The 13,935-nt window shown below is 37.6% G+C and overlaps 1 protein-coding gene across 1 annotated transcript in view; it reads right to left on the bottom strand.

Moving 5' to 3' along the window:
• The window catches only part of PCSK5 (proprotein convertase subtilisin/kexin type 5), a 260,142-nt gene that overhangs the window by 27,082 nt on the left and 219,125 nt on the right, over positions 1–13,935 (bottom strand). Inside the window, exon 25 of the mRNA XM_071731597.1 lies at positions 375–417. Within this exon, the coding sequence (XP_071587698.1) occupies positions 375–417 (43 nt within the window). The remainder of the gene's footprint in view (positions 1–374; positions 418–13,935) is intronic.

The raw sequence follows: 13,935 nt of genomic DNA, 5'->3' as shown, positions 1-13,935 counted from the left end.
GTTTTTCCTTTCTTTAACCTCCTTACATTTTCAACATCCCTGCTGAACTGCAAATACCAGACCTGGACAAAATATACCAAGAGCATACGAGCTCCAAATCCAAAGGCACTGTTGAAAGTTTAGACCCTTTATGTTCCATACATCTCTCTTCATATACTCAGAGCTCACATTAGTCCACAAGTTTTAAAAAGCCTTGATAGTGAGCAATTGTCTGGTTTTCTGGTATTACCCAAGCCTTTTCCAAAGTTACTGTTCTCAGACAGGCCATAGTTAAAAGGAATGGGATGACAGACACAGCGCAGATCTATGTAGTGGAGCACAAATTTTTGCTTTCGAAAAATGTGTAGATACAATAGCTATACAGTTATACTTACATATAATAGTTCTGTGTACATGTCATACAGATTCTTGGATCATCTGAAATTAAAATTACAAAATTATGGAAATATACTCAAGAGTTAAAACTAGAATGCTTAAAATATTTGTTGTTACACCATTTTTTAAGTCAATGATTCTTAGATTAAAATGACTACAGCCATAACTAGAACATTATTGTCTCTGAATCTCTGTTCACATTTTGTAGAGATAAACACTTCCATGTTCATGTTGTAGCCTGTATTTTTTTGCAGTGCCTTGTGACTTTTGAGTCCTCAGCCTAAGGTACTGAAAAAAATGCTGTGATTTTAGGAAGTGCTGTCCTGAAAAGCAGAACCTTCCCAAGAGCTCAGGCTGGGAAAAATGAACTCTCATAAGGAGACTTAAAGTTACTCAGACCTGGAGTTTCATCTTATTTCTTCATTTGTTGCAGAGCTAAGCTTAAAGCATTTGGCAGAATGTTGAAATGAAATGAAATGAAATGAGATGAAATGAAATGAAACTAAATGAAATGAAAAAGTTTGGCAAACAGTTCAAAAACATAGAAGTACTCAAATTGTGAGCTAGGCAAACAGCTTTCCATATTATGGGAATGAAGAGAAGGCAGCACACAGCTTTTGGGTAAACTGTCTCATCAGGAAATCAATTTTTGCATTCAAAATTTTTGTTGAATGAACAGCAAAATTTTTGTACGATTTCTTAAAACTGTCACAATGGTGGGAATGGCTTTATGCTCACACAAAGTGAGGACTACTTTCTGTAACTTTCCACTATCTTCTATTGGTTTTCTATTCCTTTTACTTTACTCAAATATCCCAAAGGGAGCAGAATGGAAGGAAATGGAACAACCTGGGAGAATGTATTTATAAACTGTTCTACTAGGAAATACCTATAAATTATTTTTGATCTTAATAGTACTCATAAGGCAAATTTTTCACTCAGTCTGTTTGAACTACATCTACAATAAATCACACTTTACACATGCAAACTTATTAGGCAACATGCACTTGGTTTCACAAGTAGTTCTAGCAATTTATTTATGAGGTGTAAAGTTTTATCCAGAAATGTTGCAGATGTGTGAAAATATTCTCTTTACTATTTAGAACACAAACAGAAACAGAAATCACCTGATCTAGTGTTCTTTGCGTCACGTTTTACGTTAAGACAGGAAATCCTCTTACAATATGAAAATATTTTCTATGAAGTCTCTCTTCTAGATAAAAGATTTTGATGTTTTGGTTTTTGTTTTTTAATGATTTCTAAAATACTAATATTGTTCCTGAATAAGGATACTTCTTGAGATTTTTTCTCCCCCCCAATTAATTTGTGTGGGTTTTTTTCTTACAGTGTTTATAGAGCATTGTTAGGAACCAGGAGTTAATATGTTGATAAATATGTGCATTTATACCTTTTGAAAATTATTATGCTAATGGCATGTGCAGTCCTTGTTTCACTGATGGAAAAAATAGAGTACATATCAAAAAGACATTGTTAAAATTTCTGGAGTTGTTTGCAGGTTTAGTAACAAACTGTCCATGTACTTTCCAGCTTTTCTGTGGAAAGACCCTTGCCTGTGGGAGGCTCTGATGGTGTTCCTAACTGTCTACTCATTTTTCCCTGTATGGATGACTATCTATATAGCTCAATTTAATACAGATCTCAGAAGTAATCGTAAAAAACTACAGTGTCTGGTTGCCCACTGGAAAGAGATTAGAAAAATTAAGTATTAAGTAAGTGGCTACTGAGTAAAGATGACACGTTTTGAGTTGGTTTAGGATCTAGGAACAAATGGCTAGCAATAGCTTGTTTAGATTGAGAATTGGAATAGATATTGTGGGGAGGGCAAAAAGATGCATTGCAGATAGCACTTGCCTTCTAATGCTTACACAGAGCTTGAACAGAAGTGGTAATAGTAAATACCTTATTAGAAGGCTAGAAACTTTATAGGAATGGATGATTTGCTGTATCTCATTTGGAAATGCACTGCATGTTTCTTCAAACCTAAGATTTTGGAGTTGGAAAGGGAATTAATGTGTAATTTTGCAGAATTATATTATGAAGTCATTGGGTGTGTGGCTAAGTTAATTTGACAGTTAGCCTACTATATCATGCTATTTAGCAGCCCTTACTGAACTACCTTTCTTCCTTTTAAAGATACACCAGATAAATAGAAGCTCTTCTACACTTAGCCGTAGTTTCTGAATTTATACTTTTGAGGACTAAAGAATATAGTTCAGAAAGGAATTTAAGGAGGGCAACAACTATCTGATAGCAAACAGAGAGAAAACTAAATATACACCTAATCCTACAGTAACAAATTTGATATTTAACCCATTCACTATTCCCAAAATCTTGGAAATTAACTTCAAGAATAAGCTAAGTCTGTACAATTTTATGGATATAAATCTGCAGTTCCTCAACAGTAGCTAATTTAAATCTGCTACAATCAGCTCTTGAACTATCACTAACAAACATCTTGTATTCACTGAGAACTTCATTTGCCCATCAAATAATGATATCTCTGTGCTGCAAAGTGGGATGGGCAAAGTATGTCTTGTTCCAAAAGACTTTTTTCATAAGAACTACTAATATTTTATCTATACAGTACAGTTTCCGTTTGCATTGATTATGTTGAGCCTCTGCCACTTTTTTGAAAACAGAAAAAAATGATCTTGATAGCAGTGGAAACAGGACTCAACAAATCTGAGAACATAAGGGCTCACACACAAACAAGACCTCTTCGACTTTCTGGATTTATTGCATTTTTCTTAGATAAGTAAAGATCATCTAGAGTTCACGGAAAAATTGATTTGGTTCCTTTCCTTGTCTGTAATAAACTGATACCCCTGTTCCCTCCTTCACCCCCCCACCCTTCTCAAGTACAATACTTCTGAGTGCAGCTATGTTATAATACAGAAAAGGTACATGCAAAAATTAAATATTGGTCAAAGGCCAAAAATTCATGCATTCTGTTGGAACTCTCTGATTTGAAATGAATTTGTGGGGTTTTTTTTCTGCCCTGGGAGGGAAATATGGGCATTAGGATTACAAGCACAGCATTGTTGTGCTTAAAGGGTATTTTTGTTCAAGCATGTAAAGGAACACTGTAATTTTATTTATTTATTTATTTATTTATTTAAATATTAATGCAGAGGCTCAGTGAAATATTTATTACATAAGGTCATCCATATTAAACATGAGCTCCAAAGCATTTTGGAAATCCTTGCCACTCTTTATGATTTCTATGTTTCACTGTGCTTGAGTGTTCATGGTATTTAGACAGGTTCTAATTCTGGAAACTCCACGTGGCTAGCCTCCTGTACTTCTGAGTAGCACTTACTCAAAACATCCCATCTAATTAGACCCAGATCTTGCAATGACTTCTACGCATGCTTGACTTTATCTACTGTATGCAAGAAACCTGGGGGTTGAAGTTAAGTGCAAAGGTACGTTTTGCAGGATCTTGTATATAAGCTGTAACCTTTATTTTAGCTTCCTGTTTTGTTTATGAACTTGTTTTTAAAAAAATTACATTTCTTAAACTATTTATTGGCTCAGCCAGGAGCCCAGAATGTGCTGAAATAAACTCAAATTTTTTTTGCATTCAGGAGAAGTTCAGGATATTAATAACTGGTTTACATTTCTTTTCCAGTTTAATTAAGTGTTATGACTGGAAATTATTTTATATTATATTGCAGATTTCCTCTAAGTGCTAGCCTGCAGTAATTGTTTAATTTCAACAGTTACTGCTAGATTTTATTTGCATTTTACATTCCCTGAACAATAATTTACAACAATAATAATAAAAAAATTAAACTGTAATACATCACCAACAAGAGTAATTTTATATTTTAACTGCGTTAGATAATTTTTTTCTTTACTTTTTATGACATCTTAGTTAAAATAATTAAAATTTACAATCCAAACATAATAACATTTTGGACCAAACATGAGCGCATCTGAAAACTCAGCTTTCAATGAACCTTAAAAATGGAGATTTCTGTTGTGGGACTAAGGACTTTAGTTTGAGTGTTCCAGTCTTTGTGAGAAGGTATTTGGTTGTGTCTTTTTGTTGTTTTTTTCACTTTTTGTTTGTGTTTTCTCAGTAGTTTTTGAGTGAAGTGAAAAATTTACAGCTCTAATCTCAATTACCCTACTCTAAAAGAGGAATGTCACTTGTATTTGTTATCAAAATAAAGTGAATGAGGAACATTTTCCTGTTCAAATAATGATTTTATGTGTTTTAATTGGAAGTAGGAAGAAAGTGAAGATAAAATTGAATGAAACCATAGCATAATATTAATTATAGGTTTATATATTTCCTATAGGAGGAATAAATATTTCCTTTATTTCCTATAGGAATAGGTTTGTATGACTGAGGTGAAATGTTGATAAATACATAAAAAATTGTACGTATGTTGATAAATGCATAAAATTTTGGGAGAGATTTCACTGAGGGAAAGGGTGGAGATCAGGAATAGGAAGGAATAGAAAACTGAAAAAAAATGAATTAAAAAGCCTTATTGGGTCAGAACACTCTAGTCTTTCACTGAACATGACTGATGAGTATTGTAATGAGATTTACACCTCACATGAAGCTCCAAAATGTGATATCAACCAAAGAAGTTATTGTTTACAGGCCTACAAAGAAGAACTGGTGGTTTGTTCACACTCCTGCTAAAATAAAAGAGCACATCAACAAAAATGAAGTCAGGACACCAGGATCACTATCTAACAGTTGAGAAAGGTCATCCAGATGATTTGTCTTAGATTTAATGCTGTGCCATCTTTTGTTCTTTCTCCACTGGACATTGTTTCCATCAAAATCTCAATGTGATGAATTCAGGAAGCATGAAAGCTGCCTGTTAATAAAATTGAACTTCCTGAGTGTTGGTGTACATTTTCTGAACACACTCACTATGCTGAGGTGGTCCTTTATATGACTGCACAGTTTCTTACTACACAGGTAGCTCCTCTGAGTGAATAGCATTGCCCAAAGGGCACCCTTTTACAAATAAGAATGCAGACCGTGTGCCAGCAGCCCTAAATTTACATCACAGGTATCAATGTGTGTTTTATCACTCATGTGAACAGCTTGATTCTTCTGGTTTTCCATTAACATATATTTACGCAGGCGGGATTCATAAATATGAGAAATATCTTCACTGTGTGGGGAAAATGCAAGATTTGTGCTGCTACAGTCAGTAAGTGGTCCCATAATGCAACTCCTTGTTTGAAAGGTCAGAAGTCTGAGCTTTAGGCTGGAATAAACTGGAAGAATTGAGGCAGAGTTGTGGAATGGGAAAGGGGAAGGGAAAGGGGAAGGGAAAGGGAAAGGGAAAGGGAAGGGGAAAGGGAAGGGAAGGGAAGGGAAGGGAAGGGAAGGGGAAAGGGAAGGGGAAAGGGAAGGGAAGGGAAGGGAAGGGAAGGGTAGGGAAGAGAAGAGAAGAGAAGAGAAGAGAAGAGAAGAGAAGAGAAGAGAAGAGAAGAGAAGAGAAGAGAAGAGAAGAGAAGAGAAGAGAAGAGAAGAGAAGAGAAGAGAAGAGAAGAGAAAAGAAAATTGCCATTGTGCAGGATCTATGATGATCATCTAGTCCAACTGCCTGAGAAATTCAGAGCTGACTAAAAGTATGTTATTAAGGGCAGTGTCCAGATGCTTCTTAAACACTGACAGACTTGGGGCATCGGCTGCCTCTCTCAAGGAAGCCTGTTCTAGTGTTTTGCCATCATCTCAGTTAGGAAATGCTTCCTAATATCCAGTCTAAATCTCCCTGGTGCAGCTTTGAACCTTTTTGATGTGTTCTGACAGGGAGAAGAGCTCATCACCTCCCTTAACACTTCCCCTCTTCAGGAAGCAGCAGACAGCAGTGGGGTCATCACTCACCCTCCTTTTCTCCAAACTAGACAAAACCAAAGCCCTCAGCCACTCCTCATAGGACATGCCCTCCAACCCTTCCACCAGCTTTGTTGCCCTCCTCTGGAAACATTCAACCACCTCAACATCCTCCTTAAACTGTAGGGCCCAGCACTGCACGCAGTGCTCAAGGTAAGGCCACACCAAGGCTAAAGTTATCCCTCCCTTGGTCATGCTGTGGCTGATGTTCCCCAGGATGCGGGTCACCCTCTTGGCTGCCAGGGCACACAGCTGACTCACACTGACCCTGCCACCCATCAGCACCCCCAGCTCCCTTTCTGCAGGGCTGTTCCTCACCCAGTTTTTCTCCTAGTTTATACTTGTTTCCAGCCTCACTCCATCGAGGTGCAGAATCTGACATTTGTTGGTGATTAGACAAAACAAAATTCTGACAGACACACCAGACTTGGAGCCAGGTGTGATGTCCTGGGCTTGCCTGTTTCTTCCAGTGTCTCTCCCCAGTACTGGGAAGACTGAGGAAAACACTGCTCATAGTTCTGAATCCTTCAACATTCTTCCCAGGGCCCTGAAATCTCTTTTTAGATTAGTCTTTTTGCTGAAACATCAGTGGTACCCATGTGAAGGCAGGTAATAACTTGAAGGCTGGATTAAACTAATCAGTTTGCTGTTGACATCCCTGATCTGGGCCCCAGGGAGGCAGCAAACTTCCTTGAAAAGATGGTCTAGACTGCAGATGGTTTAAATTATATTAGTTTTAGTATATTTGTTCTTCAGTAATTCCAACAGAATGATTCAGCAGCTCACATTTCTTTGCTGTTTTGATTCATGAAGCTCCTGAGCTGCAAATTGTTCAAGAAGTAGAAATACAAACTTTGGTTTTCATTTTAGGAATACATTCACTGTTTGGTCAGCGGCTACTGAACTAGATGAACTTTCGGTCTGATCCAGTATTTTTCTTCTGTGCTCTTATTTCTATAGAGAATCCTAAACTAAATATGGAGTATCCTGTGTTTTCAGAACTTACAGATCAATCTCATATCAAGTTTTTCCAGTGACTTGCCCTAAGCCTTGATTTTACTTGGGAAGTAATTTTCTTTCTCAGACAATGAAAAACTTCAAATATGGAATATGTTCTTTAATACATACATTTTGCATCCTCAGTGTGCAAGGAAATTCTCTTTTACCTACACTCTAGAAAGGCAAGATCATCTAATATAGTGTTCTGCCTACAATGAATTGTTATTAAATCACAGAATCATTCTATCTGGAAAAGACCTTTAACATCATAGAGTCCAAAACCCATAGGGATGGTGATTCAATCACCTCCTTTGGTAGCCTGTTCCAGTGTTTGGTAATCCTTTCAGTGGAAACATTTCTTCTAATATCCAAACTAAATGTTCTCTGGTGCCCCTTGGGATTATTTCCTCTTATCCTCTCACTTGCCATAAGGGAGAAGAGGCTGACATGCACCTCACTACAATCTCTTTTCAGGTAGCTCTGAGAAGCAATTTCTTTCCTCAAAATAATTTTCTCCAGGCTAAACAATCCCAATTCCCTTATCCACTGTTCATGATACTTGTGTTCTAGATCCTTCACCAGCTTTGTTGCTCTTCTCTGGACACACTCCAACACCTCAGTCGTAGAATCATAGCATCATAGAATCGGCTGGGTTGGAAGGGACCCCTGAGATCATCAAGTCCAACCCTTGATCCACTACTGCTGAGGTTACAAGACTATGGCACTGAGTGCCATGTCCAGTCTCTTTTTAAATATCTCCAGGGACGGAGAATCCACCACTTCCTGGGGCAGCCCATTCCAATGTCTGATCACCCTCTCAGTAAAGAAATTCTTTCTAATATCCAACCTAAACCTCCCCCGGCACAACTTGAGACCGTGCCCTCTTGTCTTGCTGAGGGTTGCCTGGGAAAAGAGACCAACCCCCCCCTGGCTCCCACCTCCTTTCAGGGAGTTGTAGAGAGTGATGAGGTCTCCCCTGAGCCTCCTCTTCTCCAGGCTGAACAGCCTCAGTTCCCTCAGCCTCTCCTCACCTGTGTCCTTCTTGCAGTGAGGCATCGAGCACCGAACACAACACTCAAGATACAGCCTCACCAGTGCTGGATACAGGGGCACGATCACTTCCGTTCTCCAGCTGGCCACACTATTCCTGATACTTACTGAAAGTCAGAGAAGAACAGTTCCAAATCCTTCTGGGCATTCTTTTGCACAAGTTGCATACTCTCACTACAGAAGCTTGTGGAAATGAGTCCTATTATCTGCAAATCTAAAGCCTATTCTGCAAGATTAATTTCTTGAGGAAGATTTACTCAGAGATAAAAAGGATCCTTATCATAATTTTCTCTGGTATTTTGAAAGCCAGAGTCTACTCGTCATTAGGTAAGGTTTGAAGAAGTGAAGTTTTCCTTTGTGTTTCTTAATTTGCTATGGGAACCAGATCACTTTTCACCCATTACTCATGAGCCCAACTGCCAGAATCAGAATCTGTACCCGTGAACTTGTCTGTTCACAGTGCTGCCTTTTTAGCTATTTCATAGGTTCCTTAAATATTCTCCAAATACCTTTTCTCTTATTTCCACTGCCTTACAGACTGTATTTCCCCCTCCTCATTTCACTCCAAATGATGTTTCTTGTGGGATATTTGCATGTTATTTAGTCTCACTTTCTTTATAGCTGTACATCTGTACACAGACCTTGCAGCCCAGACCAAACAAAAGAGTTAGGTTTTGGATAACCTTCCATTGTTGCCCAGAGTATGCTAAAACAGAGTCACATTTAGGCTTAAATGCCTATTTTTTTTTGGCTTTTATTCTCAGGGATGCTATTCCTCAGTGTTTCTTGATGTTTCTCTCTTTATGTAAGCCATCTTTGAAGGAGAAAAGTGTGGTGATTATTGTGAATGTTCTTCACTCTGCACACTCACTGAGGAGAACTCTCAGTATTCTCAGTGGCAGCCTTTGAAAATAGTTCTTGTGGAAATGTTGGAAAAGTCACGTTGTGCTGTTCTCTGCAGAGACATAGATGGGTCAAAAGGCAATATACTTGGTAATTTGCTACGTGAAGATGAGGTGATCTCTGGGAAGCCGTGACAAGTATTCGTATCATAACATGTTGCACTTTTGCAACTTAGATGAGGTGAGTGGAAGTGAATCAGCAAGCAGGTGAGTAAGAACTGAATCAGGCTACATGGGGGGAGGGCAAATAAACTGGGAGAATGCCTGACTTTCACAATCCCTTCTGAGATGAAGACCTATTCTTCTGTTCATTCCTATGAATTTATGAGTGAGCCACATGTTGCAAACACTTAGCTCCTGAATGAACTAGATGCTCATATTTATCAATACTGGTTAATGTTGTGGCAGTTTCTGCTTATGCAAGTCACTAGATGCTGCATATCAGAGAAATTTGTCACTTATCCCCTTCATAAGTACTCATATTTTGTGTCTGCTCATTATGTAGGCGCAAAAGGGCAAATGCATATTGTATTATTAGAAACAGAGTGAGAGCTGAAAATGTATGAGGAAACACTGGCTCATGTCTTCCATTTTATCCATATTAAATAAGACACAAGATTGTTATGTTCTTACATTGTACTGACTTTGAAATTCTCTTAGAATATTTCCTTTAAGTGGTTCAAATTCTGCAGCTATATCTTATTTCTTATTTTTTTCTCTTTTCACTTTCTAAAAAGGTAAGTTTGACTCTGAAGAAAATTTCTGAGATTCACTATAGTTTTAAGAGTTTGGAAAAAACATAAGTGCTTTTGTGATCTAAATCTGTGACTAAGTGAACTTACATGGAGAGGCAGAAGGCAAATGCTGCAATAGCACAAAGAAAGTACATATTGAAGTCACCCTTAAGGCTTGTCTTTTCTTTGGCTCTCACTTCAAATTTCATTGCTTGTGCAAGAGTCTTCCTCTCAGATTTCTTGAGGTGCCATGTGCTCAAGCATGCCATTTGGGCAGTGTGGCAGCAAAAAGTGTTAGATGGATCAAAGAACACGTGAACAGAAGCAGGTAGGGAGGTGAACCCTGCTGTGCATAGCCACTGTTTTGACACTATGTACAAAAAGCCATGGATGCTTTTGGGATTACAGCTGTCTAAGGCAACTTCCCTATTATGTATCCCTGGACTTGAGGGTGTCTGCAGGCAGACTGGTGTCTCTGAGATTTTTATCTCCTTAAAATATGAGCAGCCTCCAAGTTAATGAAGGGAATCAGAAAGAAAAGTATCCCTTGAATTTAAAAGAAAACTAGAAAGAAAGACTTACGTGTCCTTGATTAAGTCTCTCTGGCAGTCCCTGTCTTTGCTCTTAGACCTTCAGTGTAGAGAGACTAAAGATCCATTGTCACACAAGAGCCCTAAATCAAAACTGGGTCCAAACTTGGACGTAAACAGATGAGTTTTTCTTTATTCCCTGAGAATCCCAGAAAATAACAAACACTCAGTTTTCCACCTCAGTAACCTGGTGAATCTGCATTTGTGCTTACTGAGTGAGTTTTACAACCTTTGATAAGTCTGATGTGGGATGTAACATAACATATCAAACCAATATAACAGCTCTATGCTTAGGTCTCAATCAGTCTGTTGGGTCACTACTGATCAAAAAGAGAGATTTCCCACACAGTCTGCCTCTACTACTTGTTCTATTTTGCTGGCACCTGAACTCATGCCAGTGGACAGTAAATCTCATTCATTTTCTTGCCTGCACAAAGCAGGATAACATGGCCCAAGACTGCAGGCTGTGGTTAATTCTGTTCTTTTGTACCCTGTGAAAAAAATTTTTGGCCAAAAATTGCTCAGCTTTCAGGCCAGTAGAAAAACAGATAGTTCAGTGATCTTAATTAGCATATAAATGCCTCTTTAAAACAAGAACTGTGTCTACCAAACAAAAACAAAAACAAACAAACAAAAAATCAATTAGCCTCTCCAGTTTGTAGACAGTAAGAGAATAAGTGGCACTTTGTTGCTCCCAGTTTACAACATAGTGTCGCTATGGTCCAATATTCCTTGTTAAATTCATGAAGCATCTATAAGTTACCCTGAACTTAGTATAAGCCCAAGAAGTTAATTATTTTTATCTTTTAGAGCTTGTATCAAAAGTTCTTAAAGCACTTCAGAAAAAGCAGGCGCCTGCTAATTTTTTTGAGAGAATGTGCTTGAGTCTTTTGCAGATCCACAAGTACACAAAAAATGTATTTGCTTTTGTATATCCATACCTTTTGGTATGTGAACTATATAATTTTGATTCCAGCTGGTACTATGATTACTACATTTTGCTTCTTTTTTTTTTTTTTTTTTTTTTTTTTTTTTTTTTTTTTTTTCCCCAGAGCTTTCTGCTGGACTTCTAGTGGAAATGTTCATAGCACTGGAGTTCTTTTCCTACTCCTGCTCTACAGCACTTACTCAGAATAAATCCCTCAGTGGTGTTTGAAGGAAGATAAGGCAAAGAGAGACTGTGAAATCATGCAGAATTTGCATCATTTATAGTCTACAGAAAGACCACAAATCTGTGAAAATAAATGTGTCACATTCCATTTGCTCACCTTGAAACGTTACTGTGCTAAGTTATTTCTTTTGGCAGTGTAATTTCTTTAGAGCTTTCCAAATAATCCATTTTTTCTAAGAGACTGGCAGTTCAGCTGTTTGTTTTTGAGTTTGTGTGTGGTTTGTTTTGGTTTTTTTGTTTTTCTTGCAGGGTCTCAAATTTATCAATTTTCTGATAAGACCTCAGAAACCTATTACAGTGCACATTTTATCTGTGAATTAAGTTATTTAGTTATTGGTATGCCAGAAAATTCTATGAGTATTGAAAGCAGAAGCACAAGCAAACAGCGTTGCTATCCAATTCACTTTAAGTTTGAATTTTACTTTATTCAGGAACACATGGTAATTTGCAAAAATTGTTTGGGGTCTTGCTTTCAGCCCACTGCTGTATTCCTGTTCCAAATACAGATTTACTGAGCTGAATTCTTTGACTCTCAATAATCCATGCATCGTAACTGCCAAAGAGCTTCCCTAATAATATGCCCCTTACCAAAGTCTGGCATCTTAATACTTCTGAATTTACTCAGCACTGAAAGTTAACTCAGTCTTTGTTTTACCTACATCTGTTCTGTTGATCTTTACAGCTTTTGAAAAGCTTATTTTAAATCAGAACTTCAAGTACAAGAACCTAAAAGTAAGCACATAGAGAATATTATGGATGATTAATATGTAGGAAATGAATGAGCTTCTGGGACAAGGGTACAGATGCTTTTTCTGTATGCTAGCTGCTTATGACCTGTCTTGCAGTCTCTTTGTGTAGGTTTATTAAGCTCACATAAAAAGAAAACCAGTCTCTAGGTTTCTTGCAATGGCTGTTTTTAAGACAAGTTGCTATTCAGGGTGCATTTCACACTAGTTCAAAGCAAGGACTGGCACTAAACTGGTACAACAGAGACAGAAAGATTTTAAAGACATAAATGTTGTGAAGAGCACCAAAAACACTACTATAGGAAATTAACATCTAATAGCAGCAATAAAGATTCGCACTGAAACAGATTCTTCTCTTCTACACTCAGTCAGTTGAAATGCATCTGCATACCACACCACAAAAAAAAGAAAAAAAGAAAAAAAAAGACTACAGTATAGTTGCAGTCATGTTTAACCTGGTCTCTCCACCTCTTCGTTCCTCAATATTGAAAGCTGCATATGTAGCTGCGGAGGAAAGCACTGGGCTTGACTGTATTCGTGGGGAGTTTGATGGTGTGATATGTTAAACTGGATGACTGGTATAAAGAAGAAAGCCATATGTGATGAAAATCCTAATATAAGTCTGGTGTGAATGAGTGTTGAGGATAGTCTTTTTTTCCCAGGGGAAAATGTTGACACAAAACCAGAAAAGACATCGAAACTGTTGTGACTAGTGGTAGGAATTAATTTCTGGGCTTGGTTTTCTTGTTTGTTTTTTTTTTTTTTTGGCTTATTTGTTTGTTTGTTTTAATGAGATGCTTTCACAGTTTTTTTCCCTTCTATTCCCAATTTCTATATAGTACCTTTCATTCTCTTGAACTCACAGTAGCGCTTGTTAGACCAGGCCTCAAAACACATTAGAAAGCAAGAGATAGAAACAATAGGGTCCTTTATGAGCTCTTCTCTCTGTAGAAATTTGTCTGAATTCAGGGAGGGGATAGATGGTGGTCTCTAAATCTAGCCCTTACAAAAATGATCTTTAGAAATACATCAAACCAGATTTATTCCTTTCTTTTAACAAGTCGTAATTCCAGGTAACTATTTGTGCATCACTGACTTACTCTAGATTTGCACCAAAAGAAATAAAACCTAGGTTTATTTTTCCTTCTATATAATCCTTCAAGGGGATTTTACCCAAGTCTTACTTTCTGCAACATAAATGGTCTTATCAAAGTGGCTTAGCATATCAGTACTCATTTGAGCACTACTTTACCTAAATTCTGTGCTTAAGAAGTTTGTCGAAGAGGTTTCAACTGAAGACTTCCTTTCTGATGGGTCACCCTGTTTCCTTTCAGTCTTGAGTTACTTATGATAGAATCATAGAATCATAGAATTGGCTGAGTTGGAAGGGACCTCAGAGATCATCAAGTCCAACCCTTGATCCACTATTGCTGAGGATACCAGACCATGGCACTGAGTGCCACATCCAGTCTCTT

This window comes from Heliangelus exortis, chromosome Z (assembly GCF_036169615.1).
Source record: "Heliangelus exortis chromosome Z, bHelExo1.hap1, whole genome shotgun sequence".
NCBI lineage: Eukaryota > Metazoa > Chordata > Aves > Apodiformes > Trochilidae > Heliangelus > Heliangelus exortis.
The sequence above is the reverse complement of the archived record's forward strand: the minus strand, read 5'-3'. Positions and strand labels throughout refer to the sequence as shown.